This window comes from Sorex fumeus, unplaced genomic scaffold, assembly GCF_029834395.1.
Source record: "Sorex fumeus unplaced genomic scaffold, SorFum_2.1 ptg000043l, whole genome shotgun sequence".
Classification (NCBI taxonomy): Eukaryota; Metazoa; Chordata; class Mammalia; order Eulipotyphla; family Soricidae; genus Sorex; species Sorex fumeus.
The window spans coordinates 27,101,892-27,116,208 of NW_026606100.1; the positions used below are offsets into that span (position 1 = coordinate 27,101,892).

Consider the following 14,317-nt stretch of genomic DNA (forward strand, 5'->3'; position numbering starts at 1 on the left):
AGGAGGCAGGAAGGCCATTAATACACATAAAAAAAAAAACCCAGTCCAGCCTCAGTTTCAATCAACGTCTCCAAGTGTCCTTTCTGCTGAGGATACCACAGACATTTCTCACAATGATTTTACTATTTTCAATCAACCTTTCGGTTTCAAGAACAATATTCTCCTTGGGAAATTACAAATGTCAGAAAATACTACATATATAGTGAAAACACACACACGCACACGCACGCAGAGTGAAAACTAAGATGAAGAAAAAAATCCAAAAAACATTTATATCTATTACCTATAAATTCCATATGTCCAAAAATCATATTCCTTAGCATTAGCTCCCTTTCCAACCTCCCTTCTGGAACAAGGTAATTTTGCTCTTCCTCAGGCTCAAAGGCGTGGATCATCCAAGACTTCTTTCCTTTCCATCAAGCCCCTCTAACCAGTTAAGACTTCAGATTCCAATCTTTCTAACAGTTTTTATTTCATTATGTAGGGAGGTTGCTTCTCATTTGGATGTCAGAAATTTTTATTCCATACTTACTTATGCTAGAATCCAGCAGATTCTAGTGGTAGGAAGGTTAGGACGTAGACAATGTCTACAAAAATAGTTACTAAACATGTGTGCTAATAAGTATATGAGGAATCGAGAATTACATACACAAAGATGCTGTACAATGAGATAGTGGCTGGCTGGAACAATCAGAAAATGCTTGTGGTACAGGCAGTGAGCACTAAAATTTGGCCCTGGGGGCTGGAGCAATAGCACAGCAGGTAGGGCATTTGCCTTGCACATGGCCGACCCAGATTTGATTCCCAGCATCCCATATGGTCCCCTGAGTACTGCCAGGGGTAATTCCTGACTGCAGAGCCAGGAGTAACCCCTGTGCATCACTGGGTGTGACCCAAAGAGCAAAAAATAAATAAAATTTGGCCCTGAATCCTAGGTCTAATGTTTGAGAGCTGAAACTCATGGAGGAAACTGTGAAGGAAAGCACCCAAGTGGGGCATAGAGAATCAATTTGACTTCTTGGAACTTAAAATCTAGGAAGAGACTGGTGAGAGTAAGTAAAACTAGGAGCCAGATAGTCTGAATATTTGGTTAGATGAGAGGCCTTCAACTCTTCGGCTGCCATGTCATTTCTCTTCCAGTATTTATTTGCACCTTTACATCTGACACTTTCACCTGGCAAAACAAAAGTAGTGGGATCAGAAACACCTATTGCATTTACTTCTCAGAAGTGGCTTTGCTGTAAGCAGCTACATAGAACACCGGTTCCTTTAACACTAACAAAATTTAAGAGCAGTGGTCTTCAATCACCCATCCATGGACCACTGCTGGTCTGCAGGCGTAGACAGGTTGAAAACCACTGGTCTATAACAACCAGTCCATGTACAAGTACAGAGGACTGGTTCAGATTAACAGATGTAAGAAGGTTGAAGAAAAGAACCAGAAAGATAGTACAAAGGTCATGGCTTTGCAAGTGGCTGACCATCGTTCTGGTCTGGTTGTTTTTGTTTTGGGGCCATTCCAGAAGTACTCAGGGTTTAATTCTAACTTTGCACTTAGGAATCACTCCTGGCAGAAATCAGTGGCTCAGAGGGGGTAACTGGGGATTGAACCCGGGTTGGCTGTGTGCATGGCAAGCAGTACTATTATCGAGTCTGTCCTTGACGCTGACACCACATATGGTTCCCGAAATACTCCCAGAAGTGATCCATGAATACATAACTGGAAGCAAAAACAAAAACAAATACCAAAAGCCAAGAGGCCAGAGGTATAGTACAGCAGGTAGGGCAATTGCCATGCATGGGGCAGACCCAGGTTCAATCCTCAGCACTCCATGAGTGATTCCTGAGTGCAGAGCCAGGAGTAACCCCTGAATATTGCCAGGTATGGCACCAAATCTTAAAACAAACAAAATCAAGGCTGAAGAAAGCTGAGAGAGGATCAGAAACTACCTCTTATGCTGGGGATGCTTCCAAACTGTAAACATTCAGGGCTGGAGAGATAGCACAGTGGGTAGGGTGTCCACCTTGTACACACCAACCCCAGTCTGATCCCAGCAACCTATACGGTTCCTTGAGCACTGCCAGGAGTAATTTTTGAGTACAGAGCCAGGAGTGGGCCCTGAGCACTGCCGGTTAGGGCCCTAAGTCAAAACCAATCAAACAAAAAACCACTGTAAACCTTCAACAAAGCCTAATGAGGGCTGTGACCTAAGACAGATTTAAATCTTCTGGAATTCACTTTAATTCCTTGGCTCCCTTGCTCATATATCAAGGTTCTACATCAACTTCTATTACTGGTAACAGCTCATTCAAGACCCTAGGCCTGGAACCCAGGGTAATGCATAGTTCAGCCTCACCTAAAGTTTTCAACCTTATCTATTACTGTCCCTCAGCTACTTTCTATTAGTACCAACCTCCTTCCCTAATCAGGAGGATTAAATTACAATAGGGCTAGTGTTACAGTCTTAGATGAACTGAGTCAAATTAAACCTGGACCCTAGGCCATTTTTCCAGTCACAAAAAATACAAAATCTATTAAAAAAAAAACACAGTAAGAACTTGGAAATGCCTATTTAAGCTGTCCTCTCAAGGGTGTTCTGAATGCAAGCAATCAAAATTACTGTGTTCATTTATAAGTATAAATATTAAGGAATAATTACAAATGGCATTTGTTAATAGTAATGCTCTATCCTGGCGTGGTGGTGGAGTATGATTTCAGTATCAGTGAGTGCATACTTAAGATTATGACATTTCATTGAGCATAATTTTTATAACAAAATAAACAATGAGTGCGAACTCAATGGGCTGAGGGCATGATTTGCACATAGCAGATCCAGGTTGAACCTTAGAGTCCCCTATGATCACTGGGAGTGACCCCAGAGCACAGAGCAGAGTAGTCCTTGAGCACTACCAAGTGTGACCCTCAGACTAAAAATGAAAATGAAATAAAAATAAACATCACAGTCCTCCCGTTGTTCATCGATTTGCTCGAGCGGGCCCAGTAACGTCTCCATCATGAGACTTGTTACTGTGTTTGGCATAGCAAATACGTCACGGGTAGCTTGCCAGGCTCTGCTGTGCGGGCGAGATACTCTCGGTGGCTTGCCGGGCTCTCTGAGAGGGGCGGAGGAATCGAACTCAGGCCGGCCATGTTGGCCACTTGTAAGGCAAACGCCCTACCGCTGTGCTATTGCTCCAGCCCAAATAAAAATAAGATTAAAAAAAAATCAACTTCCCAACCAAAATGAACAGTCAAGCCCTGTATGCAGAAGGCTCAGGTCTGATCCCTTATGGTCCCCACAGCATCTCTGGGAGAAATCCCCGAGCACAGCACCTGCAGAAACCCCCCAGCTTCTACCATCACACACACACACACACACACAACCCCAAAGAAAATAAGCAATAGCAAATGATAAGCATACCAAAGAAATTAGGAGAAAATGTACTGATATCTAAACCTAAAAGGATATGTGATAAACAAGTTGAATTAAAATGTTAAAGATAGGGGCTGGAGAGATAGCACAGCAGGTAGGGCATTTGCTTTGCACGCGGCCGACCTGGGTTCGATTCCCAGCATCCCATATGGTCCCCTGAGCACCGCCAGGAGTAACTCCTGAGTGTAGAGCCAGGAGTAACCCCTGTGCATCACCAGGTGTGACCCAAAAAGCAAAAAAAAAAAAAAAAAAAAAAGTTAAAGATAAAAAAATGTTAATGGAAGAATCTAAGCATTGGATATGTGTTCCCTATGAAATTTTCAAAACTGGGGCTGGCGCAATAGCACAGCAGGTAGGGCGTTTGCCTTGCACGCGGCCGACCGGGGTTCAATTCCCAGCATCCCATATATCCCATATGGTCCCCTGAGCACAGCCAGGGGTAATTCCTGAGCGCAGAGCCAGGAGTAACCCCTGTGCATTGCCGGCTGTGACCTAAAAAGCAAAAAAAAAAAAAAAGAAATTTTTAAAACTTACTTTATGCCTGAGAATTTCCAATAAAAAAACACTGGGGAGGGGCTGGAGAAACAGTACAGTGAGTACGGCGATTGCCTCGCACATAGGCCACCTGGGCTCAATCCCACACATCCCAGACAGTCCCCAGGCCTGCTAGGAATGACCCCTGAGCACAAAGATCCCATGCACACATAAGTCCTGAGCACCATTGGGTGTGGCCCCTAAGCAAAACAAAACCCGGGGAGGAAAGTAACATTAATGGCTAATTGTAAATACTGATAACACTAACCACTCCGTTACTCTAGGGCCAGGGAGATAGGACAGCGGACAGGGTGCGTGGGGCACGCAGCCTACTCCGTTTGGTCCCATAGGGTCCCCACAAGCACTACCAGGGGTAGTAGGGAGTACAGAGCCAGGAGTAACCCCTAAGCACTGCCGGGTGTGGCCCCCACGTGAAACTGCTCTTGGTGGGATTGCAGCACGTAGTGGGAGCTCCATGTCACCCTGCACCACCTATTCTAGTGCCCCTTTCTCGTAGTCCATATTACATATCAGTTTGCTTGGCTGTCCCTCCCGCCACACTGTGAGTCCTTGGTTGGGTACAGCTCTCATTGGCGTCACGTTTCTGTTGTTTAATTCGATTTTGCAGGGCGCGTTCAATAATGGTGGAATGATTAAAAATGCAAGGGCGTGAGGCTGCTACGGGGCCATAAAGTATTTTATTTCTAGCAGGCTCTCAGGGGTTCCATTTTCATGAGAAGCCCATTTCTCCCCCAGCACACGAAATTTCCAAAAAATAAAAAAAAAAAGAACCAAACTCACTTGTCACCCTCATCTCATTCTGTGTCCCTTAACCACCGAGATCTAAGAAAGAGCTTCCTACATTCGGTTAACTTTTTAGGGTTTCTTTCCCGCACCCCACCCACCCCCAACCTCAAAGTCTCAGAATTTCAATTAATTTGATTCAGGTCTTAGATAAGAGGGGAGAAAGAGGCGTCCCTGACCAAAAAAAAAAAAAGGCAGAAAACTGGAGATGTGGGGAAAAAGATAATTAAAAGACAAACAAACAAAAACCATGAAGTGAATGAATCAAGAGCTCCACCAGGAAATGGGGGTGGGGTGGGGGCGGGGAGCCTGAGCCGCCTCAGAACCGAGCCCGGCGTCCGTGGCGTCCAGTCACCGCCGGCCACTCCCGAGCGGCCACGCGACGGGCGCGGACACTCGCGCCCGCATCCCCCGTCGCGTCCCGCGGCGGGGAGGCGCGCGCCCGAGCGGGGGCGAGAACCCGCCCCGTGAACTCCGGGACCCGGGTCCAAGTTCCAGCGGCCCCCGACCGGCCGGAGGTGCAGGTCTCGCCGCCCGTCGAGCTCGCTCGGGCCTCGGGTTCCTCAGCCGTGACAGGGCCGTGACTCTCCCGGGCGGGCCGGCGCGCCGAGGCGTTACGCAGAGAGCGAGCGAGGCTGCTGAGAGGGACGCGCGGGCGACGCTCGCTCGCTCGCTCGCTCGCCGCCTCCCTCCCTCCCCCCGGGCCCCCGCGCCCGCCCCACACCCGGCGCCGGGGCCGAGGCCGCCCCCTGCGACCGGCCCCGTGCTGGGGCCGCGCCGCGCCGTCCGCCGTACCTGCAGCCACTTGGTCCGCGGGGCCCTCCTGCTGACCCATGACGAAGTCTTGCACGAGGCCCCACAGGGTGCCCGTAGGCGCCACCGCCTCCAGAGCGGCGGCGGCGGCCATGACGCGCGCGAACTCGAGGCCGTGGGAGGGGAAGCGGGCGGGGCCACGGGCCGGGCCTCTCGGCGCACGCGCCCCCTGGGCCAATCGCCGGGCAGGGGCCCCGGGGGCGGGGCGCTTCCTGGATCACGTGCCCGCCGGCTCCCGGCCAGGAGGTTTCAGGGAGGGCCCGTCCCTTCCCCCGAGGGGCGGGGTCTGGAGCCGGGGCGGCGGCGCGGGGAGGGCGGGCAGCTGCCGGGCACGCAGCCGGGGGCCATTGAGGACGAATAATTCCCAGCCCAGCTCCCCGGGAGACGGGGCGGCGGGGCGGGCACCTGGTTGGGTGGGGCCTGCGAGGGGGCGGGACGCGCCCTGGGGAAGCCAATGAGAGGCTCGGGCCGGCCCGAGGGGGCGGTGCCGGCGGTCACATGCGCACCTGGGGCGGGCGGCGGCGGCGGCGGCGAGGGCACCCCGAGCCCCAGGCAGGGAGCGGGGCCGGGCTGGGGCGGGGTTAGGCAGGTGAGTGACAGGCTCCGGGGGGCCGGCCCCAGCTGGCAGCCCCGAGCTCGCCAGAGTAGCTGCGGCGGTAACCGCCCCCTCTCTCCGCCCCTCCGGCGCGGGGAGCTGGTCTCCGGCCGGGCACCGTCGCGGGCCCCCCTGGCCCGGCCACCTGGGACTGTGGCAGGGGAGCCGGCCACCTCGCTCTCTCCCCTCGCCCACAAAGTTTGTGGCGGAGCCGGCGCCGGGGCCGAGCGCGCCCCCCGGGGGGAGGTCGGGGAGCGCCCGATGCCGGGAGCCGGGAGCCGTTGACCCGGGACGCCGCGGTCCGGGGCCGGAGGAGCGGAGCAGTCGACCCTCCCCGCCGCCTCCGGTGCATGGGGCCCGGCTGAGGACCCAGCATGGGCAACTGCGTGGGGAGACAGCGACGGGAGAGGCCGGCCGCCCCGGGACACCCCCGCAAGCGAGCAGGTAAGTACGGGGCGGGGGGGGGGGGCACGCGAGCAGGGCCACCTCGGGCGCCCGGCCAGTCGTCTCCCTCCTGGCCCGATCCCCGGGTTTCCCGGGCGACTCCCCCCTCCCGCGCCCCCCCACGGCTCCCCGACACCCGCTTTTCTCCGAGGGCTGCCCCCCAGCCAGGCGGGGGGGTCATGCAGGGTTGGAGGTGGGGGCTCCTCCCCAGCCGGGGTGGGGGGGCGGTCCCGGGGAGCCGAGTCGGGGCAGCTGCGAGCGCTGACCCGGCTGCGAGACCAACTCGCTCCAACTGGGAAGCTGCGGGTGGGGGCGGGGGCAGGAAATGTTTGCAGACCGCAGTGGGGCCGGCCGGGGGGGAGCCGGGCCCGGGGCGGGGGCCACGCCGGCCTGGATGCCCCGGCCCCGTCGGGGCTCCCGAACTCGCCGCGAGCTGGGCGAGAACAGTCGCTCCTTGCAAAGACCCGTCTGTGTCATTATCGGGCTGCAGATCGTGTCTGCCGGAATCCGACTTGCCAAAAAAAAAAAAAAAGGCAGCGTAGGACTCTGGGAAGGAAATCTTTATTCCCCCCACCCCACCCCGCAGGGATTTTTGGAGCCTTCTGGCCGTTGGGGAGTCTAGGAAAGGTGGGTGCGGGGTGGGAATCTCCCTCGGATTTGTTGAGGTCCTTCCAGCCTTGGCAGTGGGCTCTGCTCGCCGGCGATCCGCGGGGGCCGGCCGGCGCCTTCTCACTTTTCTCGCTTCGCTCCTGGCGCTTCGCCCCGGGGAAGAGGTCTGGCGGTCCTTTCCCCCGGGTCTTGTACTCACTTCCTTCTCTGAGGGTGTTGCAAGGACTTTCTGAGAATGATAAAAAGTGCTAGACTCTCGAGCCGAAAGGAACCTTCTAAACTTGTCTCGAGTCCAGATGGACTCAACCTCCTCCTCCTCCTCCTCCTCCTCCTCTTCCTCCTCCTCTTCCTCCTCCTCTTCCTCCTCTTCCTCCTCCTCCTCCTCCCCCTCCCCCTCCTCCTCCTCCTCCTCCTCCTCCTCCTCCTCCTCCTCCTCCTCCTCCTCCTCTTCTTCAGTGAGAGCCCAGGTCCAGAGGGGTTGTGCAACTTGCCCAGAGTCACACAGCCAGCTAGTAGTAGTACCACTGGGGACTAGAAGCCAGTCTCCTCTTCCACCCCATTGCCACATATTTCTTTATGTAAGAGGAGCCACAGGCAGAGTTGTTAATGAAGTGGAAACTCTAGTAGTGGGAGTTTCCTGTCTCTTTTGACACGGAAGGTGTGTTGCTTGGGTTTTGGAAAGACTGGAAAGGAGGGTGAGGGCAAACCTGGGGCAAGCAGACAAGGATGTTCCTAGGGGCCCAGGATGGGCCCACATAGGATGGCCAGAGACTTCCTCTAGCCTGAAGGAAACCCCAGCCCTTCTTCCAGTGAAGAAAACAGACTCAACCCTAAGGCCTTTAAACTCATTCATTCATCCAACAAATATTTATAACTTATGTGCTCAGGCCACATCATTGATTTTGTAGCATTTTCTTTTTTTAAACTGTTGACAGCCCTCACCTACTTGAAATTCTCTGGGCTTCCCTTCTTGGCAATTAAACTGCTGTGGGGTTTTCTCTGTTGTCTCACCTGGGAGGTATTGGGGGGTGGGCAGCTTCGGGTTCAGTTTAACACCCCGTGTTTTCTCTCCTTACTCCCTCCGGGCAAATCCTATTTGCCCACAGCTCTGCCTTTTGGACTGGCCCCTGCACTGTATCCTCAGCTACTCTCAAACTGCAGACTCGCCTCTCTGAGTACGACGCTCAGATGTAGATATCCTCAGAGCCAGAACTTCTGAGATCAGCCCTACGTCTCTCTGAGCTCCCGTTGGGACTTTATTCTTGGTGGAACCCTCTCCCTTTCTCTGCCTTCGTGTCCTCTGCTTCCCAACCAGTTCAGTCACGGGGACCTGCCAGCCCCTGCCCTGTGGCATGCCCTTGTCACCTCAAGTCCAACTCACCTCCCAGCTGGTTGGTTCCCTGCTTCAGACCTTCACCCAACCTGCACATGATGGCCAGGTTAAATGAACCTGTCGTTCAGGTTCAAAAACCTCTCTGCAGCCCTTCACCGCTTCTCTAAAAACTTTATTTTTCCGGGCTGTTCATTTTTCCCAGTCCTGTTGTTGTTGTTGTTTGGGGGCTATACCTGGCAGTGCTCAGGGCTTGCTTCTGACGGTGGTCAGGGATTACTCTTAGCAGGGCTCAGGGGACCATATGGAGTGCTGGGAATCGAACCCAGATTAGCCGCATGCAAGACAAACACCCTGCCTGCTGTCCCATATATCTGTCTCAGTCCTTGTTTCGGGGCCACATCCAGCAGTGCTCAGGGCTTACTCCTGGCTCTGCACTCAGGAATCACTCTTGTAGGGCTCTGGTGAAACACACGGGGTGCCAGGGATCCAGCCTGGGTCAGCTTCAGCCAGTGCCCTACCCGCTGTACTCTCTCTCTGGCCCCTGTCCCAGTCCTTTCGAAAGTGTGATTTCTTTCTCTTCCCTGACATTAAAGCCGTCAGTGTTTCCGAAGGCCATTTCCCTCTTATCACCTCTGCCTTTCTTTCCTTCAAGGTCCACCTCAAATCCGGTATCTTTCCAGAGCACCCTGCTTTACCACCTACCCCACCCAGAAAGGATTGCTCTTCTGAACTCTCCAGACACATTATGTCACTTACCAATTACACGCTCCATATTATTAGTCATTTCTTTGATGTTTACAGTCAGTGGCTACATCGCAGGCCCTGAAGACCTGGGTTCTGTCTGGTCCTGGCGTATCTCACTTGCTCATAGAGTAGCACACACAGCACTCACATAGGACTTGAATGAGGAAACTTACCAGTTGTTGATTTGAAAAGTCAGTGTAAGTGATCCCACCCTCTGATTTTTTTAATCTACACATTTTTCTGAAATATACACCAGTTTAAAAATTATTTAGGCGCTGTGGTTTACAATACTGTTAATGACAGGGTTTCACGCATAAACCGTTCCAGCACCACACACTCCCCAAGAGTGTCCACTTTCCTCCGCCTTTGTGCCAGTGCCCTTCCCCCGTACTAATATCCTCATCCCTCCCCTGAAGTATGTTTCCTGCTGAACACCACTTTATATATATATATATATATATATATATATATTTTGCTTTTGGGGTCACACCTGGCAATTCACAGGGGTTACTCTTGGCTCATGAACTCAGGAATTACTCCTGGTGGTGCTCAGGGGACCACATGGAATGCTGGGAATCGAACCCGGCTGGGCCACATGCAAGGCAAACACCCTACCCGCTGTGCTCTCTCTCCAGCCCCTATATCTATATTTTTTGTTTTGTTTTGGGGCCACACCTGGTGATGCTCAAGGATTACCCCTGGCTTTGCACTCAGGAATTACTCCTGCTGGTGCTCAGGGGACTATATGGGATATCTGGGATCGAACCCAGGTCTGCCGCATGCAAGGCAGGTGCCTTACCTACTGTATTATTGCTCTGGCCATATCTTCATTTATTTGAACGTGCTAGTATATCTTTTTTTTTTTCCAGTCCGGTGGGTCCTACTATGTATAGCTTTATTTATAAAGTTCAAAGTCAAGGGGAATTCTGTAGTTCAGTACAAAGGAAGGAATCATCCATAACCCCACAGCCTGCCCCTGGCCTTCCTGTAGCATCTGCATCGTGCCCTTTGACAAGGACATATAGCATTAGGCGGGGACGCTTGTGCCGACAGCTCCCTGAGCTCTCCTGGCGACACTTACCTTTCCTTTGTCACTGCTGTAGTGGAGGAAACCTCTGGAGCCAGAACTTGAGTTTGTGTTTGGGGCGTGCAGCCAGGTGGTCCTGAGTAAGTCACCAAGCCCCTCAGGGTCACACTTGGAATGTCTTGGAAAGGCCAGAGCTAATGCCACTGCACTAGCTTTGTTACTGTCCTTACAAAAGAAACTCTTCAAAACTGGAACATTATTGAGTTGAAATCAGTAACCCATGTAGTGTCACCCTTTAGCCTTAGCTCTGTCTTCATTGCCTATCACCTGGCTGGTGGAGCAGAGATGCCACGCATGCCAGTCCAGGAGTCTCAGGTTAGCTGGAATGGGGTGGTCCCCTCATCGCCTCAAGTTTTCTTAGGACTGCTCTCTCTTTTTTCACTGCTTCTCTTACTTCATCCCCAGGGTACGGTTTCCTCTTGTGGGCAGGGGTCCTGTCATCCTGCACATACACCCTGGTTAGATCCATATCTCTGCCTGGAAACGGGTGGGGCAGGCCTTCCCCCACCACCCCTGGGAGAAGGAGGAGGTGGTAGAACAGGCGAGTTTCTTGCCTGGTTCCACCCTTGAAGAATGTGGCAGGGCTGAAACCCAGAGATCTGATTTTGTGATGTGCCAGGGGTATCCACTTACATTCTGGAGTCTCAGGCTCGGGGTGGATAGATCAGGGCCCTGGTTGGGACTGTTAGGGCTTGGTGATGCACTTGCAGGAGAGTTCGCTTCTCTTGGTGTGGTCCACTGTGGCTATTCTGGAGGGAGCAATTGGGTAACTTCCCTATTTACGTGGTAAATATTGACTGGTATGTCAGGCCCTTTGCTGGCTGTGGCAACACATGACCCGTGGTCATATGGATCTTAGAGTTTGGTGTGTTACAGTAAACATACAGTCATACAAATTACATAGGATCGTACACGGGGTTCCTGTATAACTACGGATACAATTATGTATTATTACGTACCCCTTGGACTCTCACATCACTTCAGTTCACCCTTTTCCATGCCAGCCTTGTCTGGCCTGCTGCTTACTCAACCCCTCTGATGCCTGTGTAAAGGCCCTACTCCAACACGGCCCTTTCCCCAACGTGGCCCACAGCCTTTCTTATTTCAGTCAATGGTAATTTCATCCTTCCATTGCCTGGGCCCTTAAAGTCCTAGTCATCCCGAACTTTTTCCTGTCTTACTCACATCCATTTAATCGGTAGAGCTATTGGCTTTGCCTTAAGTGTGTCCAGAACCTGATTTTCACCATCATCATTTTCTCGCTCTTGTGAGCTACCATCAGCCTCCTGACGAACCAAATTTCCCTCTTCCCGGTGTCTCCTGGACACTGTTTTCATCGAGCGGGCCTAGGGAGACGGTCATCTGTCAGCCTGCTTTTCTTTCTCACTTGCTCTGCATCTCCGCAGAGTGCTTGTGTTGGTGCGCTTGGCACTGTAGTATCTAGAGGAAAGTTTCCCCTTCTTAAGCCGTCTCCTGCTCTTCACTCCCTTTCCACCCCCATTGGAAGGGTCCCTCCTTTTTAGCCTCAGCGTTCCCCCAACACTTATTCCCTTTCTGGCTCTCCCCAGCCATCCTTTTTGTTTGTTTGTTTGTTTGTTTGAGGGCCATGTGCAGCTGTACTGGGGAAGGGGATGGGTGACGTTCCTGATTCCGTGCTCAGCGTGTCGCTGTCTGGGGTGCTTGGGGAACCAGGTGGTGATGGGAATCACACCCAGGGTCTCAAACATGCAGGGCAAGTGCTCTACTGCTAACCCAAATCTCCTTTTAATTTATTATTATTTTTTGCGGGGGGGGGGCACACCCAACAGTGCTCAGGGGTTACTCCCGGCAATGCTTGGGGAAGCATACGGGATACGGGGGATCGCACCTTGGACATTGACTTGCAAGGCCAGTGCCCTACCCACTGTACTATCTCTCTGGCCTTTACGTCTCCCTTTAAACCCTTCCCTCCACCATCTAACCTCAGCGTCCCTGTTTTATTTGCCACCCTCTGACATTGGACGTCTCGCTTCTGGCCTGCAGTCAGAGAGTTTTACTTGTACACTCCCTGGCACACAGGACAGACAGTACCTGGCACATGCCAGTGCCTAATCAGTAGTTGCCGGCTGAAATTATTGTGTCTCACAGAGTGAGGAAGGTTTATAGAGAAAGAAGGAGCAGACCTGGTTGCTGTGGGGCCGGCGTCGGCCTGAGGTCAGCAGCCTCGTGTGCCACCCTCTTCTGGGACTGGCCTCATTCCAGCCCTGGGGAAGGTTGCAGATCCCCGGTATATAACTCCCCGTGGAGGGAAGCCTTTCCCTCAGAGATAAGGGGGCTGAAGCCGGAGGGCCAAGGGAAGGCCCCCGCTCAGTTCTGACAGGGCAGGAACCTTTTCTCAGCGTTAACCTACGCGGTTGTGTAAGCGGGGACCCCTCTTCCAGGCGTGCTCGGTGTTTGTTGTCATTGACTCAAGGGACAGCAAGGAGAATGGTATAGACTCCAGGCACCTAATCATCGGCTTATTGGGGAGTTTTCAGACTCACAGAATTTCAGAGCTGAAAAAGAGCTTAACCATCCCCACTCCCTCCCCCCACCCCTTTTCCAGGTGTTCAAGAGAGAATAAAGGTATATCCGCTCCCTACTGAGTTTCACAGAATTATGACACAGCCTATATATATAAAAAACAGCTTAGGGGATGGAGCAATAGCACAGCGGGTAGGGCATTTTCCTTGCACGCGTTCAACCCGGGTTTGATTCCCAGCATCCCATATGGTCTCCTGAGCACCTCCAGGGGTGATTCCTGAGTGCAGAGCCAGGAGTAACCTCTGTGCATGGCCGGGTGTGACCCAAAAAGAAAAAAAAAAACCAGCTTGGACTTCTCTGAGTTTTGAGTGTGCTGAGGTCAAGACATTGTAGGGGAGTGGTCAAGTATAGTCAGAAGGGCAGGGAGTTTTGTCTCTTTTCTATGCTCCTAAGTGATGATCTTGGGCAAGTTACTTGTGCTTCGTTGATCCTCTAACAAAAAAAAAGGAGAGGAGAGATGATAATATTTCTGGTTCACTTCAGAGAGATGTAATGAGGATGAACGAAGAACAAAGTAACATTGATTTTTAATGTACTTGCCTAGCTCCGCAGTCTGCTCAGATATGAGGTCCCAGCCGAGTCTGGACTGGCATTGATGGAAACTAGGCCTCTGGCTCTTTGCTACATCAGGACGGACTTCCTGCAAGCCTCTTGGTACCTCTGGACCTCAGTATCCCTAGCTGTACAGTAGGATGATTGCACCCTTCTCACCTCCCAGAGAGAGCCTGGGTGGGAAGAAACTCCATGAGCATGTAAAGTCCATTATTCAAAATTACAGAATTTTTTTTTTTCACTCCAAAACCATAGTCCATCATTTTCCATACCAGATCACTGAAGATTAGTATGTGGGGTTTTTTTTGTTTGTTTCTTTGTTTTGAGGGGCATATGTTTGAGCTGCACCCAGAAGTGTTCAGGGCTTACTCCTGGCTCTATGCTCTAAGATCACTCCTGGTAGTCCTTGCAGAGTTGGGATAAGAACTTGGACTGGTCACATGCAAAACAAGTGCCCAAACCCTTGTACTATCTCTTTGGTCGCTAAGCGTATTCTTTTTCAAAGAGTAAAACTGTAAAAGAAACGTTAAAAACTATTCTTGGATAAGAATCTTACTGAAGAGGGTGATATGCTTCCGAGAAAACTACTTTGAGCATGAATAATATCCTTGTTGCAAATTGGGGGTATTGAGTTAGTACCTGTAGATACAAAGCACCTGGTTATTGGAGGTAAGGATTACAAAAGCTTCTTTCTAGAAAAAAGCAGGTGGGGCTGGAGCAATAGTACAGCACGTAGGACATTTGCCTTGCACGCAACCTACCCAGGTTCGATTCCCAGCATCCCATGGGGTCCCCTGAACACCGCC

General features: G+C 52.0%; 2 protein-coding genes across 4 annotated transcripts in view; one reads left to right on the forward strand and one right to left on the reverse strand.

Annotated features, from left to right (window-relative positions):
- Window positions 1-5,679, reverse strand: part of MMS19 (MMS19 homolog, cytosolic iron-sulfur assembly component) — a 35,753-nt gene extending 30,074 nt beyond the window's left edge. For 2 of the 3 annotated variants that reach the window (XM_056120381.1, XM_056120380.1), the window contains exon 1: window positions 5,568-5,679. In XM_056120381.1, the coding sequence (XP_055976356.1) occupies window positions 5,568-5,679 (112 nt within the window). The remainder of the gene's footprint in view (window positions 1-5,567) is intronic. The other variant, XM_056120383.1, reaches the window with a different exon arrangement.
- Window positions 5,680-6,080: 401 nt separating this feature from the next.
- UBTD1 (ubiquitin domain containing 1) overlaps window positions 6,081-14,317 on the forward strand; it is a 56,936-nt gene continuing 48,699 nt past the window's right edge. The window contains exon 1 of the mRNA XM_056120385.1: window positions 6,081-6,624. Coding sequence (XP_055976360.1) covers window positions 6,555-6,624 — 70 coding nt within the window. The 5' untranslated portion in view covers window positions 6,081-6,554. The remainder of the gene's footprint in view (window positions 6,625-14,317) is intronic.